At 40.8% G+C, this 21,797-nt stretch overlaps 1 protein-coding gene across 1 annotated transcript in view; it reads left to right on the top strand.

Annotated features, from left to right (window-relative positions):
- TRPM2 (transient receptor potential cation channel subfamily M member 2) overlaps nucleotides 1–21,797 on the top strand; it is a 1,217,227-nt gene that overhangs the window by 686,840 nt on the left and 508,590 nt on the right. Inside the window, exon 23 of the mRNA XM_073558209.1 lies at nucleotides 17,008–17,191. Within this exon, the coding sequence (XP_073414310.1) occupies nucleotides 17,008–17,191 (184 nt within the window). The remainder of the gene's footprint in view (nucleotides 1–17,007; nucleotides 17,192–21,797) is intronic.

Raw genomic sequence — 21,797 nt, forward strand, 5'->3', positions numbered from 1 at the left:
TGAATCTCTGCACACACTTTTGGACACTGGACACTTTTGGATTGTGTGAGGCCCAATGAATATCTGAGCGCTATGTGACAGGCTCGATGGCACAGCTGTGACAAAAGTGACTAGAGGATAAGGGAGAATGGATTGCTTTTAAAAAAGCAGTTTGCGGAGCAGTGGGTAAACAACAATGCCAGCCTGTCAGGAAGCCTTAAAAGGCAGCGCAACAACCAACACCACTGATACACCACTATATAGCCTCCCCTTGCACTGCACACACAGTGACTGGTGTGTTGTGCAGGCCAAATTGCTAGCAGCAGAAGCAGTTTTTTTTTCTTCTCAGCAGGACAAAAAAAAAAAATTGGGATTGCTTTTAAAAAAGCAGTTTGCGGAGCAGTGGGTAAACAGCAATGCCAGCCTGTCAGGAAGCCTTAAAAGGCAGCCTAACAACCAACACCACTGATACACCACTATATAGCCTCCCCTTGCACTGCACACAAAGTGACTGGTGTGTTGTGCAGGCCAAATCGCTAGCAGCAGAAGCAGTTTTTTTGTCTTCTTCCCTGCCTAACGCTCTCCCTACAGAATCAGCAGCAACCTCTCCCTATACTAAGATCGGCAGACGTAAGATGGCGGTCGGCGTGCACGCCCTTTTATACCCCCTGTGACGCCCACCAAAGCAAGCCAATCACTTGCATGCCCTTCTGAAAGATGGTGGTGACCCGTGCCTATGTCATCACGTTGCCCACAGTGTCCGTGGATCCTGATTGGCTGAAAAAGAGCGCAAAACAAACTTTTGAAACGCGACTTTGGCGCGTAAGTCGCCGACCTCATCCTAGGGTCGGGTTTCGTTTCATGAAACCCGACTTTGCCAAAAGTCGGCGACTTTTGAATTTTTTCGACCCGTTTCGCTCAACTCTAGCAACCATCCATCTTTTCTCTTGACAAAGAAAAACCCCACAATGACTGAAGAGGTGGATGGATGGACATACAAGTGCTTCTCACAAAATTAGAATATCATCAAAAAGTTAATTTATTTAAGTTATTCAATTCAAAAAGTGAAAAAGAGTGATATATTTCAAGTGTTTATTTCTGTTAATGTTGATGATTATGGCATACAGTCAATGAAATCCCAAAAGTCATTATCTCAGTAAATTAGAATACTTTATAACACCAGCTTGAAAAATTACTTTAAAATCCAAAATGTTGGCCTACTGAAATGTATGTTCAGTAAATGCACTCAATACTTGTTCGGGGCTCATTTTGCATCAATTATTGCATCAATTCAGTGTGGCATGGAGGCAATTAGCCTGTTGCACTGGTGAGGTCTTATGGAAGCCCAGGTTGATTTGATATAGTGGCCTTCAGCTCATCTGCATTGTTAGGTTTGGTGTCTCTCATCTTCCTGTTGACATTACCCCATAGATTCTCTATGGGGTTAAGGTCAGGCGAGTTTGCTGGCCAATCAAGCACAGTGATACTGATGTTTTTAAACCAGGTATTGGTATTTTTGGCAGTGTGGACGGTTCCACGTCTTGCTGGAGAATTAAATTTTCATCTTCAAAAAGCTTGTCGGCAGAGGAAAGCATGAAGTGCTCTAAAATTTCCTGGTAGATGGCTATGCTGACTTTGGTCGTGATAAAACACAGTGGACCTACACCAGCAGATGACATGGCTCCCCAAACCATCACTTATTGTGGAATCTTCACACCTAAAGAATCTCATATTTTGATTTCCAAATGAAATTACTTTCACCTGAAAACAACACCTTGGACCAAGAGCAACAGTCCAGTTCTCTTTCTCCTTGGCCCCAGGTAAGGCGCTTCTGGCGGTGTCTATTGGTCATGAGTGGTTTAACACAAGGAATGCAACACTTGTAGCCCATGTCCTGGATATGTTTGTATGTGGTGTCTCTTGAAGCAATGACTCCAGCAGCAGTCCACTCCTTGTGAATCTCCCCAAACATTTTGAATCACCTTTTCTTAACAATCCTTTCAAAGCTGCGGTTATCCCGATTGCTTGTGCACCTTTTTCTACCTCATTTTTTCCTTCCATTTTCCATTAATATGATTGGATAATGCACTTTGTGAACAGCCAGCTTCTTTAGCAATGACCTTTTGTAGCTTATCCTTCTTGTGGAGTGTGTCAATGACTGCCTTCTGGACATCTGTCAAGTCAGCAGTCTTCCTCATGATTGTGGAGCCTACTGAAACAGACTAAGGGTACCATTACACTTAGCGATGCACCAGCGATCCCGACAACGATATGGATCGCTGGTGCATCGCTAAGTGGTCGCTAGTGAGCTGCCACACAGGCAGATCTCACCAGCGACATAGCAGGGGTCGCTACTTACCTGTCAGACGTGGCGATCCTGACGTCCTCCAGCCCGCGTCCACGCGTCGCTCGTCGGCGCCACAGGAAGCCCAGCAGGAAGTGGCCGACGAGAAATGATCCAGGACTTTCTCGCGCGACCAGCGATGAGCAGCGGGGGAGCTGGTCGGAGGTAAGTATCAGACATAGCGATATCGCTAGCAATATCGCTATAACGTCACAAAATCGGTGACGTTACAGCGATATTGCTAGCGATATCGATATGTGTAACGGGGGCTTAAGGGACCTTTTTTAAACACTTAGAAAGTCTTTGCAGGTGTTGTTTGTTATTTATTCTTATTTACTGAGATAAGGACTTTTGGCTTTTCATTGTCTGTAATCCATAATCAACATTAACAGAAATAAACACTTGAAATACATCACTCTGTTTGGAATAACTCTATATAATATATATAATATATGAATTTCACTTTCTGTATTGAAGAACTGAAATAAATTAACTTTTTGATGATATTCAAATTTTGTAAGAAGCACCTGTATGTGCCCCTTGTTCAGACTCATGAATATACTCTTTCAATGCATCTCTTTCGGGAAGAGACAGGTTAAATATGCAATACTTAGGCATTTTAGGCAAGTTTAAAGGTAACCTGTCAGCAGTTTTGGCCGATATAAGATATGGCCACTGCCTTTCAGGGCTTATCTATAGCTGTAGATAAGTCCCCCCCCAATCAGACCTGCAAGATAAGAAAAATAAGTTTTATTACATTCACCCTGGGGGCGGTCCGGTGTGGTCCGGTCTGATGGGTGTCGCAGGTCCAGGTCCGGCGCTTCCCATCTTCTTGCGATGCCACCCTCCTGCTTGCTTCATCGCTTCCTGGCATCGTGCTCCTGCACAGGCATACTTATCTGCCCTGTTGAGGGCAGAGTAAAGTACTGCAGGCGCTGGGAAAGGTCAGAGAGGTCCAGGGCCTGCGTGACCTCCAAGGATAGGGACTGTAGCGGGCAAAACAACCCATAAATGAAAATAGGAGATCAGATAAAAGAGCAGAAACAATTTCTCTCTGACATGTAATAAATACTTGACACACAACACAGGTCAAAAGCAAATAAGACATGACAATGACCGATAGGTCTGTCATTAAATTGAATAGGTACCACAAAAAGCGTATCATAAGAAACAGTCAATATTTAGATGCTCATTCAATCCAGATGGTGAGGTTGTGTTAAGGAGGAATATCCACCTTGTTTCCCTCCGAAGGATCAGCTGATCCCAGTTGTTATCTCTAATGGGTTTATTGACCTTGTGGATGCGTATTAAGATTTTATGGTCACCTTTTGGTCACTAGCTAGGTACAATAAAGAGTAGCTTACAACCAGTTTGAGTTCTTTTGTTTATTCAATAAGGGATCCTTCAAGATTGAGTGAACATTGTCAGTAATACTTGCCTTTGATTTGTAATAAAGCTAATTAGTCATAAGTGAGAAATGCGCAATAAATTAATTTAACTCCTTTCTCACATCGGGAGTACATTTACGGCGATGTTGGACTCCCTCAATTTGATGTGGGCTCCAGCACATTCTGCTACATAGAGGCAATCTGATCATTGCCTATATGCAGCAGAGCCGATTGGGTTATGGCAGCTTCAAGTCTCCCATGGAGACTATTGAAGCATGCCACAAGTAAAAAAAAATGTTTTAAAAAATATAAAAAAATAAAAAAATATATAAAAGTTCAAATCACCCCCCTTTCGCCCCATTCAAAATAAAACAATAAAAAAAATAAAACTTACACATCTTTGGTATCGCCAGGTTCAGAATCACCCGATCTGTCAATAAAAAAAGGAGTAGCCTTGATTGCTAAACGGCGTAAAAAGCCAAAACACCAGAATTACATTGTTTTGGTCGCCACTACATTTTTATTAAAATGCAATAACGAGTGATCAAAAGATCGTATCTGCACCAAAATGGTATCATTAAAAACGTCAGCTTGGCGCTAAAAAAATAAGCCCTCAGTGAACCCGAATTCATGAAAAATGGAGACGCTACAGGTATGAGAAAATGGTGCAATTTTTTTTTTATCCAAGTTTTTAATTTTTTTTCACCACTTAAAAGAACTTGTACATGTTTGGTGTCTATGAACTCGTAGTGATCTGGAGAATCATAATGGTAGGTCACTTTTAGCATTTAGTGAGCCTAGTAGAAAAAAAAAGCAAAACAAAAGACAATTGTGGGATTGCACTTTTTTTGCAATTTTACTGCACTTGGAATTGTTTTACTGTTTTCTAGTACAAAACATGGTAAAACCAATATGTCATTCAAAAGTACAACTCGTCATGCAAAAAACAAGCCCTCACATGGCCATATTGATGGAAAAATAAAAAAGTTATGGCTCTAGGAACAAGGGGCGCAAAAACGGAAATGTAAAACCGAAAACACCTCCGGTCATGAAGAGGTTAAAGTCCAGACCAGCCAAACATGTATGCAGAAACACTCAAACCACAGTGGTTGCCAATGGCCTGGCAGACAGTGTTACTTGATATAGCAAACAGTTTAACCCCTTACCTACAATGGACGTAATATTCCGTCCATGTGACCCTGGACCTAATTACCATGGACGGAATTATTACGTCCCAGCGATCAGCGGCGCCCACGTGGTGAGCGCCGCTGATCGCGGCCGGGTGTCAGCTGATTATCACAGCTGACACCCGGTACAATGTGTCAGGGGCGGTCACGGACCGCCCCCGACACGTTAACCCCTTGTACACCGCGATCAAACACGATCGCGGTGTACTGGGGGTTAAAGGGAAGCATCGGCAGGGAGGGGGCTCCCTCCTTGCTTCCCTGAGCCCCCCACGGCAGCGCAATGTGCAGCGCTGCTGCGGGGGTCTCTTTCCCTACAGGCCCCAGGATCCAAGATGGCGACGGGGGCCTTCGGGGGCCTGTAGGGAGCAATAACAGATCAGCGATCTGTCACAGGACAGTGATGTCCCACCTGGGACAAGGTAATAAAGTAAAAAAAAAAAAAATAAAGTGTTAAAAATAATTTTAAAAAAATCGCTAAATAAATTAGTAAAAAAAAAAAAATATTCCCCAATAAATCCATTTTTTCAAAATAAAAAAAAAACAATAAAAGTACACATATTTGCTATCGCCGCGTCCGTAGCGACCCGCCCTATAAAACTGTCCCATTAGTTAACCCCTTTAGTGAACCCCTTAAAAAATAAAAATAAAAAACGAAGCAAAAAATAATGATTTATTATCATACCACCGAACAAAAAGTGCAATAACGCGCGATCAAAAAGACGCATATAAATATCCATGGTTCTTCTGAAAACGTCATCTTGTCCTGCAAAAAACGAGCCACCATACAGCATCATCCGCAAAAAAATAAAAAAGTTATAGCTCGCAGAATAAAGCGATACAAAAATAATTATTTTTTATATAAAATTGTTTTCATTGCAAAAAACCGACAAAACATAAAAAAAACCTGAATAAGGTATTGCTGTAACCGTACCGACCCGAAGAATAAAATCAATTTTACCGCACGCGGAACGGTGTAAACGCACCCCCCCAAAAGAAATTCATGAAACGCTGGTTTTTGTTCATTCTGCGTCCCAAAAATTGGAATAAAAAGCTATCAAAAAATGTCACGTGCCCGAAAATGGTACCAATAAAAACATCAACCCGTCCCGCAAAAAATAAGACCTCACATGACTCAGTGGGTCAAAATACGGAAAAATTATAGCTCTCAATATGTGGTGATGCAAAAACTATTTTTACAATAAAAAGCGTCTTTTAGCGTCTGACAGCCGCCAAACATAAAAACCGCCATAAATAGTAAATCAAACCCCCCGTTATCACCCCCTTAGTTAGGGAAAAATAATAAAACTAAAAGAAAATGTATTTATTTCCATTTTCCCATTAGGGTTAGGGTTAGGGCTAGGGTTAGGGTTAGGGCTAGGGTTAGGGCTAGGGTTAGGGCTAGGGTTAGGGCTCAGATTAGGGTTAGGGGTGTGTTGGGGTTAGGGTTGGAGTTATATTTGGGGGGTTTCCACTGTTTGGGCACGTCAGGTGCTCTCCAAAGGCAACATGGCGTCTGATCTCAATTCCAGCCAATTCTGCGTTGAAAAAGTCAAATGGTGCTCCTTCCCTTCCAAGCTCTGCCATGTGCCCAAACAGTGGTTTACCTCCACATATGGGGTATCGGCCTACTCAGGACAAATTACAAAACAACTTTTGGGGTCCAATTTCTCCTGTTACCCTTAGGAAAATAAAAAATTGGGGGCAAAAATATCATTTTTGCGGAAAAAAATGATTTTTTTATTTTCATGCCCAGGCGTTATAAACTTCTGTGAAGCACTTGGGGGTTCAAAGTGCTCACCACACATCTAGATAAGTTCCGTGGGGGGTCTAGTTTCCAAAATGGGGTCACTTGTGGGGAGTTTCAATAGTTTAGGTACATCAGGGGCTCTCCAAACGCACATGACACCCGCAGACCAATCCATCAAAGTCTGCATTCCGAAACGTCACTACTTCCCTTCCGAGCCCCGACGTGTGCCCATACAGTAGTTTTCTCCCACATATGAGGTATCAGCGTACTCAGGACAAATTGGACAACAACTTTTGGGGTCCAATTTCTCCTGTTACCCTTGGGAAAATAAAAAAAATGGGGACTAAAAGATGATGTTTGTTGAAAAAATACGATATTTTTATTTTCACGGACGGTCGTTATAAACTTCTGTGAAGCACTGGGGAGTTCAAAGTGCTCACCACACATCTAGATAAGTTCATTAGGGGGTCTAGTTTCCAAAATGGGGTCACTTGTGGGGAGTTTCCACTGTTTTGGTACATCAGGGGCTCTCCAAAAGCAACATGACACCCGCAGACCATGCCATCAAAGTCTGCATTCCAAAACGTCACTACTTCCCTTCCGAGCCCCGACGTGTCCCCATACAGTAGTTTTCTCCCACATATGGGGTGTCAGCGTACTCAGGACAAATTGGACAACAACTTTTGGGGTCTAATTTCTCCTGTTACCCTTGGGAAAATAAAAAAAATGGGGACTAAAAGATGATGTTTGTGGAAAAAATACGATTTTTTTATTTTCACGCCCGGGCGTTATGAACTTCTGTGAAGCACTGGGGGGTTCAAAGTGCTCACCACACATCTAGATAAGTTCATTAGGGGGTCTAGTTTCCAAAATGGGGTCATTTTTTGGGGGTTTCCACTGTTTAGGTACATTAGGGGCTCTCCAAAGGCAACATGACACCAGCAGACCATTCCATCAAAGTCTGCATTCCAAAACGTCACTACTTCCCTTCCGAGCCCCGACGTGTCCCCATACAGTAGTTTTCTCCCACATATGGGGTGTCAGCCTTACTCAGGACAAATTGGACAACAACTTTTGGGGTCCAATTTCTCCTGTTACCCTTGGGAAAATAAAAAAATGGGGACTAAATGATGATGTTTGTGGAAAAAATACGATTTTTTTATTTTCACGCCCGGGCGTTATGAACTTCTGTGAAGCACTGGGGGGTTCAAAGTGCTCACCACACATCTAGATAAGTTCATTAGGGGGTCTAGTTTCCAAAATGGGGTCATTTTTTGGGGGTTTCCACTGTTTAGGTACATTAGGGGCTCTCCAAAGGCAACATGACACCAGCAGACCATTCCATCAAAGTCTGCATTCCAAAACGTCACTACTTCCCTTCCGAGCCCCGACGTGTCCCCATACAGTAGTTTTCTCCCACATATGGGGTGTCAGCCTTACTCAGGACAAATTGGACAACAACTTTTGGGGTCCAATTTCTCCTGTTACCCTTGGGAAAATAAAAAAATGGGGACTAAATGATGATGTTTGTGGAAAAAATACGATTTTTTTATTTTCACGCCCGGGCGTTATAAACTTCTGTGACGCACTGGGGGGTTCAAAGTGCTCACTACACATCTAGATAAGTTCCTTGGGGGGTCTAGTTTCCAAAATGGTGTCATTTGTGGGGGGTTTCTACTGTTTTGGTACATCAGGGGCTTTCCAAACGCGACATGGTGTCCGATCTCAATTCCAGCCAAAAGCATCAAATGGTGCTGCTTCCCTTCCGAGCTCTGCCATGCGCCCAAATAGTGGTTTATCCCCACATGTGGGGTATCAGCGCACTCAGGATAAATTGCACAATATCTTTTAGGGTCCTGTTACTCTTGGAACAATAAGAATTGAGGGTGAAAAGATCATGTTTGTGGAAAAAATATGATTTTTTAATTGTACGGCTGTATGTTATAAACTTCTGTGAAGCCCTTGGGGGTTCAAAGATCTCACCACACATCTAGATAAGTTCCTTGGGGGGTCTTGATTCCAAAATGGTGTCATTTGTGGGGGGTTTCCACTGTTTTGGTTCATCAGGGGTTTTCCAATCGCGACATGGTGTCCGATCTCAATTCTAGCCAAAAACGTCAAATGGCGCTGCCTCCCTTCCGAGCTCTGCTATGCGCCCAAATAGTCATTTACACCCACATATGGGGTATCAGCGTACTCAGGACAAATTGCACAATAACTTTTAGGGTCCTGTTACCCTTGGAAAAATAAAAATTGGGGGTGAAAAGATCATTTTTGTGGAAAAAATATGATTTTTTAATTGTACCGCTGTACGTTATAAACTTCTCTGAAGCCCTTGTGGGTTCAAAGTTCTCACCACATATCTAGATAAGTTCCTTGGGGGGTCTAGTTTCCAAAATGGGGTCACTTGGGGGGGTTTCCACTGTTTAGGTACATCAGGGGCTCTCCAAACGCGACATGGCATCCGATCTGAATTCCAACCAATTTTGCATTGAAAAAGTCAAACGGCGCTCCTTCCCTACTGAGGTCTGCCATGCGCCGAAACAGTGGTTCCCCCCCACATATCAGGTATCAGCGTACTCAGGAAAAATTGCACAATAATTTTTGCAGTCCAATTTCTCCTGTTACCCTTGGTAAAATAAAGAAAATTGAACCTGAAGTATTTTTTTTGTGAAAAAAAGTTAGATGTTCATTTTTTTTTAAATGTTCAAAAAAATTCCTGTGATGCACCTAAAGGGTTAATAAACTTCTTGAATGTGGTTTTGAGCACCTTAAGGGGTGCAGTTTTTAGAATGGTGTCACTTTTGGGTATTTTCTATCATATAGACCCCTCAAAGTGGCTTCAAATGTGATGTGGTCCCTAAAAATAAAATGGTGTTGCAAAAATGAGAAATCGCTGGTCAATTTTTAACCCTTATAACTTCCTAACAAAAAAAAATTTTGGTTCCAAAATTGTGCTGATGTAAAGTAAACATGTGGGAAATGTTATTTATTAAGTTTTCTGTGTGCCGTATCGCTGTGATTTAAGGGCATAAAAATTCAAAGTTGGAAAATTGTGAAATTTTCAAAAGTTTTACCAAATTTCCATTTTTTTCACAAATAAACGCAAGTTATATGAATGAAATTTTACCACTAACATGAAGTACAATATGTCACGAGAAAACAATGTCAGAATCACTGGGATCCATGGAAGCATTTCAGAGTTATGACCTCATCAAGGGACAGTGGTCAGAATTGTAAAAATTGGCCCGGGAGTTAACGTGCAAACCACCCTTGGTAGTGAAGGGGTTAAAGGGCATAAAAATGCAATAAAAAGCAATTAGAATATTGTATCTTTTCCAAAATTATATTAAATGTTAGAGCGAAGCATGCAAAGCCTGTCATTACATAACGCTATCAATGAAAAAATTATAAAACGTAATGGATCTCAGATACTGTCAACACAACTGAACTTTTTAGAAAATTTCTGAATTTTTTTTAAGGTTCTAATTTTTTTATCCTGTAAGTTGTAAAACAAAAATTTTATAAGTTTGTTATTGCGATAATAATACTGACAAGGAGAATCATTTTTATTAATCCTGGATAATGAACACTGTAAAATCAACCCCCCCTTCCAAAAAAAAAAATGGCTGAGTTGCATTTTTTTGTTTACTATTTCGCTTCACGGGAATTTTTTTTTAACATTTTCAGTATATTATATGGTAAAATGAATGTATTTAGAGTCATTCAATTTACAGCTCTCTACATGAAACAAGCTTGTAAGCTTGGGAGGAAAGAAAGAAATAACAAGAATTGAAAAATCATCCGTCACAAAAATGATAGAGACTCGTTATGTGCAGTATTGTGCTAACATTTTAGGCAGGTGTTGAAACAATGCAGCAAAGTAAGAATGCTTTAAAAATAGAAGTATTGAAAGTTTATTTTTATCAATTGCAAAATGCTAAGTGAATGAACAGTAGAGAAATCTAAATCAGATCAATATTTGGTTTGACCAACCTTGGCCTTGAAAACTGCATCAAAGTTTGAATTATTCTAGATACATTTCCACACAATTTTTGATGGAACTCGATAGGGAGATTTGTTCAAACGTCTTGGATAACTTGCCACAGAACTTCAGTGTATACAGTCTTATGCAAATTTTTCTGCATCTTCATGTCGTATTCTGAGGCAGACTCCATGATGTTGAGATCGGGGCTCTGTGTGGGTCATTTTTTAATGACATTGTTTGGGGTCCTTTTGCACAATAAGTTTGGAGCCAATATGATGCCTACCTCAAGGTACTGCATGATGGAAAGTATCTGTCTGTATTTCTCAGCATTGAGGACACCATTAATCTTGGCTAAACTCCCAAATCCATTTGCTGACCTGCAGCTCCAAACTTGCAAGGAATCTTCACCATGCTTCACTGATGTCTGCAGACACTCTTTTTGGACCGAACTCCTACCCTTGAGTAATCAAACTTCCTTTTATTATAGTTAAAGATGTCACATTTTGACGATTTAGTCCAGAACACCTGCTGTCTACATTTTACTGCCAATTTGCTACTGTTTTTGGCACATAATTAAGTCACTTAGGCCGGGGTCACACTAGCGATTAAAATGGTCGAATGCAATGCGATAAAAAATCGCATTGCATTCGAACCCATGTTATTCTATGGGGCAGCTCACATCATGCGATTTTTTATCGCATCCGATCCTCGGACCGAGACAATCGCAGCATGCTGCGATTGTCACCGATTTTCGGATCGGATTCCCCAATGCAAGTCTATGGATGCGATAAAAAAACGCATGGAAAACGCACCAAACGTGTGACTTGCGATTAAATCGCACAACTTCTCCAGGTCTACAGGATAGGGCATCAGGCATTGGCATTGGATGTCAATTTGATGCTTAGATGTGATTAAAATTGGTTCCTTGCCGGAAAATGGGATGACAGACGGATATCTGGCCATGAATTCTTTGTGCGATTTCGTACCGTTAAAATGGGACCGATTTTTTAATGGTTGTGTGTGACTCCAGCCTTAGTCTTTTTTCCATGTAGCTTTTAGTCACAATTCTTCTATGAAGAAGATCTTTAGCCAGACTTCACCAAACTGTAGATGGTTGTAGCTGGATCCCGACGATAGGTGCGGCCAGTCCTGAGCTGATTCTATTGCTGGACATTTTATGATTTCAAAGAGAAGTAAACATTATGTGTCTTTCATCTGCTGCACTAAATTTCCTAGGCCAACCACTGCATCTACAAACATCACCATTGCCCATTTCTTCATGTATTCAATGCGGAGAAGTATAGGTAAAAACGTATCCACCATGCAATACCTTTAGGGAAGCATCTGATTGGCTCTAAATTTATTCTCCAAGAGGACAACAACCCCAATCATGCATCCATTGTCATTAAGATCTACTATCTTTACTATGAAGAAGGAGTCCAGCATAATGATGATATGGCTCCCACAGTGCCCTGATCTCAACTTCATTTATTTGAGCGCCCCGCGGGGCCTGGGGGTACTCGGTACCGGGCCCATTGACTTCCATGGGGGACGGTGTCACGGCGGCGGCGACCCGGTCCGTGGCCCAGAGGCATCCAGTAATAAAAATAGGGGAAAGTTGTGTGGTATTTATGTGGTAAAAATGAAAATAAAGTATTAGATGGTGAAATACGTGACGCCACCTGTGGTAATCTGGTCAGAGGTGACCAGCGCTGCGGTGTTGCTTCTCTGGGATGGATGTCAGGCGCAGCTATGATGTTGTAGCCCTCCACAGGTAGGGCTGTAGTCCCAGGGCAAAGATGTTAAATAAATAGTAAAAATGGCTGTAAACGTTGGGGTGCAGATAAATGAGAGAAAGACACAGAGAGGTGCAGTTTCTTTACCTTTTACTGGTAATAGGTTGCAGTCCGGAGTACCACATACAGGTGATGGAATGAGTCCGGCTCGCCTGGAGGCATTCAGGGGATCCACCTTGCCAGGTGGGGATTTAGGACCTTCCTTTCTGCGCTATGTGTGTGGGTCTCCGCTGTATATAACTATGATGCGACCCTCTATTCGTGATGGTTTCACTAATCTGTACGGCTGTCAGTGTGAGCCTATTCCATGGGTACCGTTCTCTTCACCATCAGCCCCGGGCTCCTTATCCGCTGCCGTGCCCTCAGGTGATTAAAGTGCACAAGAATTTACAATCCCCTGTACTTTCAGATTCGGCTATCAGGACGTCCAGTTCCTGTCAGCCTAGGACTCTGATGTCCCTTTTCTCTTTATTAGCGCTTCACTCAGGGGTCTGCTATATGCAATATTTTAGCTTCCCTAGAGTCTCTTAGTCTCTGCTCTTGTCCTTTCCCTCTTCACAGATCAGCTCTGCCTATCAAGCTCCTCTCACATCAGCTCCCTGTCTTCATCTGACAGGATCTTCCAGAAAGATCTCTTTACCTCACCTCCTCACGTTGTAACTGTCCTTTTTCCTCACAGCTCACAGCTGTTTCGTATCCATGACAACCCCCTCAGCTGATTTCTAGCTGACTCACCAACCCCCTCTGCTGACCAGAATTTATAAGGCATCTCCCTTTTCTGACTTGCAGCAGGAAATTGTGATTAAATCTATGCTGCCTGGCATTGGGTCCCTTTTGGCCTCCAAGCATGACTTTACCCATTAGAGGGAGGTAATGTCACTTTGACAACCGGACTCTGGGGTGTCACATTAGTCTTTCTTGGATTACATGAAGAAGCACAAAGACTTTTGCAATCCTACAACTACACAAGATATGTAGTCAGTTCTTCAAAATGTTTGGAAAACCTCCTGGCCAACACTCTTCAAACTCTGTATGGAGGTGTACCAAAAAGAACTGATGCTGTTTTGAAGGCAAAAGATGTAAACATTTATCACTCCATATATTGATTTGACTTTGATTTATCTTTTGTTTGTTCACTTGCAGGGTGGATAAAAATCAATGTTTTTTAAAAAAAAATCAAAAAAATCGGATTTTTTTTATTTAAATCGGATTTTTTTGATTTAAATCGGATTTTTTTCAATAAACTGCTTTTTGAGGAAAATATTTTACCATCCAAAGGTTCTTCCATCATGAGATAAAGCTGAGTTGTTTAACTCAGTAGAATAAAGGCTGTATATGTGTAACATTCACAATGCCATGCTCTTCCAGAGGTTTCTGTAGGATTAGTGGGCAGTTTCTCTCCTATATTATCACAGACGCTCGCTTTACTTACGCAGTTCTCAAAACTGAATTTGACTCCACAGAGGTCCCAGCCCCTTCTTCACGGCAAAAATGTTACAACATGAACAGAGTTGAGAAAAAGACCTTAATCCTATTGTTCTACAAACCTATGAATACAGAATCAACCCCTTCAGTGCCAAGTCCAAGAAGTTAGACAATATGTTTCTGATTGTTTGGAGTGGAATAGATCTGCACAACACAAGAAGAATGTGAATCTAAGTGTGAGGAGGAGGAAGGGCAAGCAGACAAGAAAATGAAAGTGAAACTTTGAGCACAATACTGCAGCATAGCCACAGACAGACAAGTCTGGATCTGTTTGTGTGTACGATCTGAGGTTTATTACATTCTTTCCTTATAATGGCAGCAGGCCGTAAAAGAGACCCAGTTTGGGAATATTTTAATGAAGCGCCTTCGCCTATCGGTAAGGCAGGCATGCGTGCAAAATGCAAACGATGCAACAAAGAGATGCAAGGCCTGGTGGCGCGAATGAGGCAACATCATGAGAAGTGCAGTGATGAAGATGACCAAAGAAACACTTCTGAACAGGCAGGATCTTCAGGTTGGTAAACATTTTTATTGAATCCTATTTCTAAAGACTGAACTGTCATGTGTGAGAAAAATTATATTTCTTATTATTACTGCATGTTACTGTCATTTGGTACAGTTATGAAGAAAAACAAATATTCCTTTTGGGGCAGGGGCAGTGATGTGTTGTGTACAATAGGCAGAAATTGTATAAACAATAAAATAACAGCATTGACTTTTTTTGTTTAGGGGAATTCTGGAAACTATCCACCTTCAAGATCACCATCATCCTGTTCTACAGTTTCAGAGTTATCTATCCAGGATAGTGCTTCATTAGCAGCAGCATCATCAGACACCCACAGCCACATATCACCATCACCCAAAAGGAAGAAAAAACCTTTACCTCCTGGAACCACCATAGATAGGTTTGTGATAAGAACTAGCAGATTAGAAAAAGAGTTGATTGATAAAAAAATTGCCCAGTTTATTTATGCAACGAACTCTTCTTTCCATCTGACTGAGAACCCACATTTCATTAATATGGTTCAGTCACTGAGACCAGGATACAGTCCACCCAGCAGAGCTGATGTTGCAGGGAAACTGCTGGATCAAGTGTATGACAGAGAAATGGAGCAATGTGCAACAGCTCTGGAGGGTAAAATTGTTAACCTATGTATTGATGGGTGGAGTAATGTCCACAATGATCCTATTGTATGTGCTTGTATAACAACAGAAGAAGGTAAAGTCTTCCTTGCACAAACAACTGATACGTCAGGAAATGCACACACAGCAGAATACTTACAAGAAGTGGCAGTAAAAGCTATAACGACATGTGAACAAAAATTCAAATGTCTAGTATGCAGTTTGGTCACTGACAATGCTGCAAACGTATCCAAGATGAGAAGAGCAGGGAGGGAATACAAAGCTGCTAATAACATATGGTTGCAGTGCTCATTTGCTGCACCTCTTAGCCAAAGACTTAAGTGTTCCAGAAATAAAGGCTAATGTTGTTGAAATTGCTAAATACTTCCGTAATAATCATTTTGCTGCAGCAGCTCTGAAAAGGATGGGTGGATGGAACCAAGCTAACGCTCCCACAAGATGTTAGATGGAACTCTGTGGTGGACTGTTTTGAGCAGTATATCAAAAACTGGCCTATTCTGGCCTATTCTGATGACACTTTGTGAAGAAAATCGAGATAAAATAGATGGCACTGTCACGGCCAAAATCCTCAACATTGGGCTTAAGAGAAATGTTGAACATATGCTGAGCTTCCTGAAACCCATCTCTCAAGCTTTAAACAAAATACAGAAAAATAGCTGTTTTATTGCGGATGCTGTTGAAATTTGGAAGGAACTGAGTGAACACTTAAAAACAGAACTACACATGGACAGAATTAAATTACAAGCAGCAAACAAACGAATGGGACAAGCACTGACTCCAGCTCATTTTTTGGCAAATATTGTCAATATCCAATATCAGGGTCAAAACCTAAGTGCTGAGGAAGAGGAGTTAGCTATGACATGGGTATCCAGCAATCATCCATCTTTAATGCCAACTATAATAAACTTCAGAGCTAAGGGGGAACCATTCAAGAAATATATGTTTGCTGAAGATATTTTAAGGAAGGTCACACCAGTAAACTGGTGGAAGTCACTTAAGCGCTTGGATTTAGAGACTGTTCAAGTAATGATTTCACTTTTAACAGCAGTAGCTTCTTCTGCAGGCGTTGAAAGAATATTCTCTTCCTTTGGACTCATTCATTCTAAATTGAGAAATCGGTTGGGACCCAATAAAGCAGGAAAGCTTGTTTTTCTTTTCCAGATTATGAATAGGAACAAAGAAGAAGATGATGATGAAGATGACGACAAGTGAGCTACAGAGGACAGCAGGGACAGTAGTATTTAAGTTTTTCATGTGTCGGCTGGGCTGACAGTCTAAGTTTCTTAAAATATATATATTTTGTTTAGCCAAATTAGTTAACAAACATGGATGTTTGTTTAAGCAAATAACTTATGCTGTAATGTTGTTATTGTTTCAGTTGAATAAATCTATTTAAATTGTTATTAAGGTCAGGAGTATTTTTCTCCTTCCTAAGTACAACAGAACAGTAGTGTCCAAATATGAATGATTAACCCATTAAACTGGGGAGAAAAAAGTAATATAAAAAGTGATTCTAAAAATCTTCATCTACTTGCATGTTAAAGTAGCAAGAACTAGTTTAGGTAGAAACTTTGATTTAAATCACTGATTTAAATCAAGCCTTACTGACTATTGATTTAAATCGTGATTTAAATCGTGATTTAAATCAGTTAGATTTAAATCAAATCCACCCTGTTCACTTGGCATTGTATTGATAAAAATGAAATATTTATTCTATTTTTGAAAGCATTCTTACTTTGAAGCCTACTTTCCGCACCTGCACAAAACCTTTGCACAGTACTATATTTTGCGTAATTTTGGAATATTCAGCAATGCAGATATATGACCATTTATGTTGTTTATTTAATTTGAAAGACTGGATATATTGTACTTTATCTTCTGGCAATGCTAAAAATATATATAAGGTTGTTTTCTAAATTTTTCATTATTTCATGTTATTATTCTTTCAAGGTGTGAATTTTAATATTGAACAGTGTACAGTAAATGGGACAGATCCAAACAAGCAAAAATGTCCGGAATCAAATAAGGCCAATAATCAGCCTGTTTTTCCTCAGTGGCTGACTGTTCTTTTACTTTGCCTTTACCTGCTTTTCACCAACATTCTTCTGTTAAATCTTCTAATTGCAATGTTCAAGTAAGTATTTTGTTCCTTACGACATATCACTTATTTAATCCATTCATAGGATTCATACATCTTCATATTTCATTTTGCATTGTAAAATAACATAAAGTATGAAATTATCAATTCCCTACTATTATTTGTAGAAAATGTCTCTCTTTCTGTCATCTCATATCATTTCCTTCTTTACCAAGGTGCCATAGTGATGTACCACTGCCAATACAGAGTGAAGCTTTTCAGCAGTCTTCCCAAATATTTCTGTTCAGCTGCAAACTCCTCAGGTCCTGCCTAAAACCCTCAGTTACCCTTTTGTATAACATTTCCCTTGCACAAATAAACCACACAAGAAAGAATCACATGATGCTCACTATAGAACACTGCATAATCCACCACTCCTCCATTAGTGTACTGTCACATGTACTATCAGGTTGCAGAAATGTAGACATTGCAACACCCTAATTTAGTTCTATTACTCAAAGTTCTCCTTCAATAAGTAAGAAAAAATATTTCATTATATATATATCTTTTTCTCATATTCAACTGTAAAATAATATATACATAAAGTGAAGGAAATAATTATTTGATCCCTTGGTAATTTTGTAAGTTTCCCCACTGACAAAGACCTGAACAGTCTATAATTTTAAGGGTAGGTTAATTTTAACATTGAAAGATGCAAGTAAAGTCCGTGGAGCCTCATCTAAACCCTTGTTGGCAAGCACAGCAGTCAGATGTTTTTTGTAGTTGGTGATGAGGTTTTCAGGAGGAATTCTCGTCCACTCCTCTTTGCAGATCCTTTCTAAATATTAAGATTTTGAGGCTGTCGCGTGGCAACTCGGAGCTTCAACTCCCTCCATAAGTTTTCCATGAGATTAAGGTCTGGAGACTGGCTAGGCCACTCCATGACCTTAATGGGCTTCTTTTTGAGCCACTCCATTGTTGCCTTGGCTGTATGTTTTGGGTCATTGTCTTGCTGGAAGACCCAGCCATGACCCAATTTTAATGTTCTGTCAGAGGGAAGGAGGTTGTCACTCAGGATTTTATGGTACATGGCTCCATCCAGTCTCCCACTGATTCGATGAAGTAGTCCTGTGTCCCTTAGCAGAGAAACAGCCCCAAAACATTTTGTTCACACCTCCATGCTTGACAGTGGGGACGGTGTTCTTTGGGTCATAGGCAGCATTTCTCTACCTCCAAACACGACGATTTGAGTTAATGCCAAAGAGCTCACTTTTTGACTCATCTGACCACAGCACCTTATCCCAATCACTCAAAGAATCATCTAGGTGTTCATTGGCAAACTTCAGATGGGCCTACCAGCTTTGTGCAGGTCTATGATCTTGTCCATGACATCCTTAGAAAGCGCTTTGGTCTTGCCCATGTTGTAGAGGTTAGATTCTGACTGATTAATTGAGTCTGTGGACAGGAGTCTTTTATAAAAGTGACTATGTAAGACAGCTGCCTTTAATGCAGGTAAAAAGTTGATTAGGAGCGCCTAGCTGGTTTGCAGGAGCAAAAACTCTTAATGGTTGGTAGGGGATAAAATACTTGTTTCTCACTGCAAAATGCAAATAAATTTATATAATTTATACAATATGATTTTCCGGATTTTATTTTTTATATTCTATCTCTCAATGTTAAAATGAACCTACCGTTAAAATTATAGACTGTTCATGTCTTTGTCAGTGGGCAAACTTACAAAATCAGCAAGGGATCAAATAATTATTTCCTTCACTGTATATACATATATATGTATACAGTATTTTAGAGTTGAGTAAAAGAAATATCCTAATAAAAAGAACATTTAGTCATAACAAGGTCTTTAAATTAGAAAAATACAATCTCAGATTTTCAAGAATTAACACTACTACTGCTTCCTTAGGTGTATAAAAAGTGTATGAACATTTAACATGCTATTTGAGGCTTTTAGAGTCAGAGTTGTAGCTCTTTGTTTTTAAGGTACATTTGCTGTGATGTCCTCTCCTGAAATGTGTGTTAGTTAGATGTCTTGAATATTTTCCACATTTTTCTCATTATAGTATGTTGAGCTCCAAATTGGTTGAAACTGGACCTATTGTTTGAGTCCTGTCTGAAACCTTACCTTTGCCACTCCCGCTAGGTGGTTCCATGTTTTTATTGCAAATGGTTTTGTGGAATGCAGACACAGTCCTGTGTTACATTAGTCTTGCTGGGATTTGTGGCTCCTCCCAGAGAAGGTATTTGTCTTGCTGCAGCGTTATGATTATTAGTGATGGGTTAATCCCTGGATGTTCTGGTCTGGCGAGTTCGGCCAAACAGTTAAAAAAGTTAAATTATGGTACCAGAACAGTGCCCGAACCCAAAACCAGAGCCCATTCAGATGATTGGGTGGCCCAAACATCCTTTGCTTGCCTTGCTGTCATCTGTATGACAGCGCGGCAAACACTTCCTCTGATCGATGGTAAGACTATTAGCGGCAGTCAGAGAGATGCGCTTCCCACACTGTCAGATGAGAGCATGAGTCAGCAGCTGTGACTGGAGGTAAATAGTTTACCTCCAGTCACAGAGGTGGTGGCTGATGAGAAAGTGCTACTCCCATGAACCTACGCCTGCTGCCACTAATAACAGAGAGAGAAGGTGCAGCTGATAGGAGTAATGTTATGCTCAAAAGTTTATATACACTAGCAGAATTTTTGCTTTCTTGGCCATTTTTCAGAGAATATGAATGATAACACCAAAACTTTTTTTTTCCACTCATAGTTAGTGGTTGGGTGAAGCCATTTATTGTCAAACAACTGTGCTTTCTCTTTTTAAATCATAATGACAGCCCAAATCATACAAATGACCCTGATCAAAAGTTTGCATACCCTGGTGATTTTGGCCTGATAACATGCACATAAGTTGACACAAATAGTTTTGAATGGCTACTAAAGGTACATCTTCACATGTGACCTGTTTGCTTGTAATCAGTGTGTGTGCATAAAGGCTGAGTGAGTTTCTGGGATCCAGACAGACTCTTGCATCTTTCATCCAGCCACTGACAGTTCTGGATTGTGAGTCATGGGGAAAACAAAAGAATTCTCATTGGATCTACATGAAAAGGTAGTTGAACTGTATAAAACAGGAAAGGGATACAAAAAGATTTCCAAGGAATTAATAATGCCAGTCAGCAGCGTTCATACTGTGATTAAAAAGTGGAAAATCAAGAGCTCTGTAGAAACAAAACCATGGTCAGATAGACCAACAAAAAGTTAATCCACAACTGCCAGGAAAATTATTCGGGATTCAAAAAAAACCTCACAAAAAACATCAGCTCAAATACTGGACTCTCTGAAAACTAGGTGTGTGGCTATTTCAATATGCACAATAAGGAGGCACTTGAAGAAAAATGGGCTGCATAGTAGAGTCTCCAAAAGAAAGCCATTACTGTGCAAATGCCACAAAGTATCTCACCCACAATATGCAAAACAGCACAGAGACATTCCTTAAAACTTCTGAAACAAGATAATTTGGAGTGATGAGACCAAAATTTAACTTTTGGGCCACAGCCATAAATGCTACATTTGGAGAGAAGTCAGCAAGGCCTATTCCTACTGTAAAGCATGGAGGTGGATCACTGATGTTTTGGGGATGTGTGAGGTACAAAGGCACAGGAAACTTGATCAAAGTTGAAAGGAAATATGAATGCAGCATGTTATCAGCAAATACTGGAGGCAAATTTGCAATCATCAGCCTGGAAGCTGCACATAGAACGTATTTGGATGTTTCAACATGACAACGATCCAAAACGCAAGGCCAAGTCGAACTGTCATTGGCTACAGCAGAGCAAAGTGAAGTTTCTGCAGTGGCCATCTCAGTCTCCTGACCTTAATATCATTGAGCCACTCTGGGGCGATCTTAAGCGTGCAGTTCATGCTAGACAGCCCAGAAATTTACAGGAACTGGAGACTTCTTGCCAAGGGCAGCTTTACCATCTGAGAAAATAAAAAACCTCATCCACAATTACCACAAAAGACTTCAAGCTGTCATTGATGTTAGAGGGGTCAATACATGTTTTGTGGACCGTGCACTCTCACAAACACTGATATGTCTCTGTGTTTTTCACACGGACCGTGTGTCCATGAAAACACGTTGACATGTGCAGAGACACATTCATTTTAATGTGTCTACATGTGTCAGTGTCTCCAGTACGTGAGGAAACTGTCACATGTACCGGAGCCACAGACATATGAAACCGGCCTTACTTGGAGGATTCCATCTAAATCTCTGAGTGTTGTGATTCAGATGAAACCCCCTGAGGGATCCACTCAATATTACGAGGCAGCAGAATTAAGGGCCTGTCACACTAAGCGATATCGCTAGCAATATCGCTATAACGTCACTGGATTTTGTGACGTTATAGCGATATTGCTAACAATATCGTTATGTGTGATACTTACCTCCGACCAGCTCCCCCGCTGGTTATCGCTGATCGCGCGAGAACGTCCTGGACCGCTTCCCGTCGTCAGCTTCCTGCTGTGACGACAAGCGTCGCGTGGACGCGGGCGGGAGGACGTCTTCATCGCCTTGTCTGACACGTAAGTAACGACCCCCAACCCCTGCGATGTCACTGGTGAGATCTGCGCTGTGTGGCAGCTCACTAGCG

Source organism: Dendrobates tinctorius, unplaced genomic scaffold, assembly GCF_039654945.1.
Source record: "Dendrobates tinctorius isolate UK_male_01 unplaced genomic scaffold, ASM3965494v1 ptg000254l, whole genome shotgun sequence".
Lineage (NCBI taxonomy): Eukaryota > Metazoa > Chordata > Amphibia > Anura > Dendrobatidae > Dendrobates > Dendrobates tinctorius.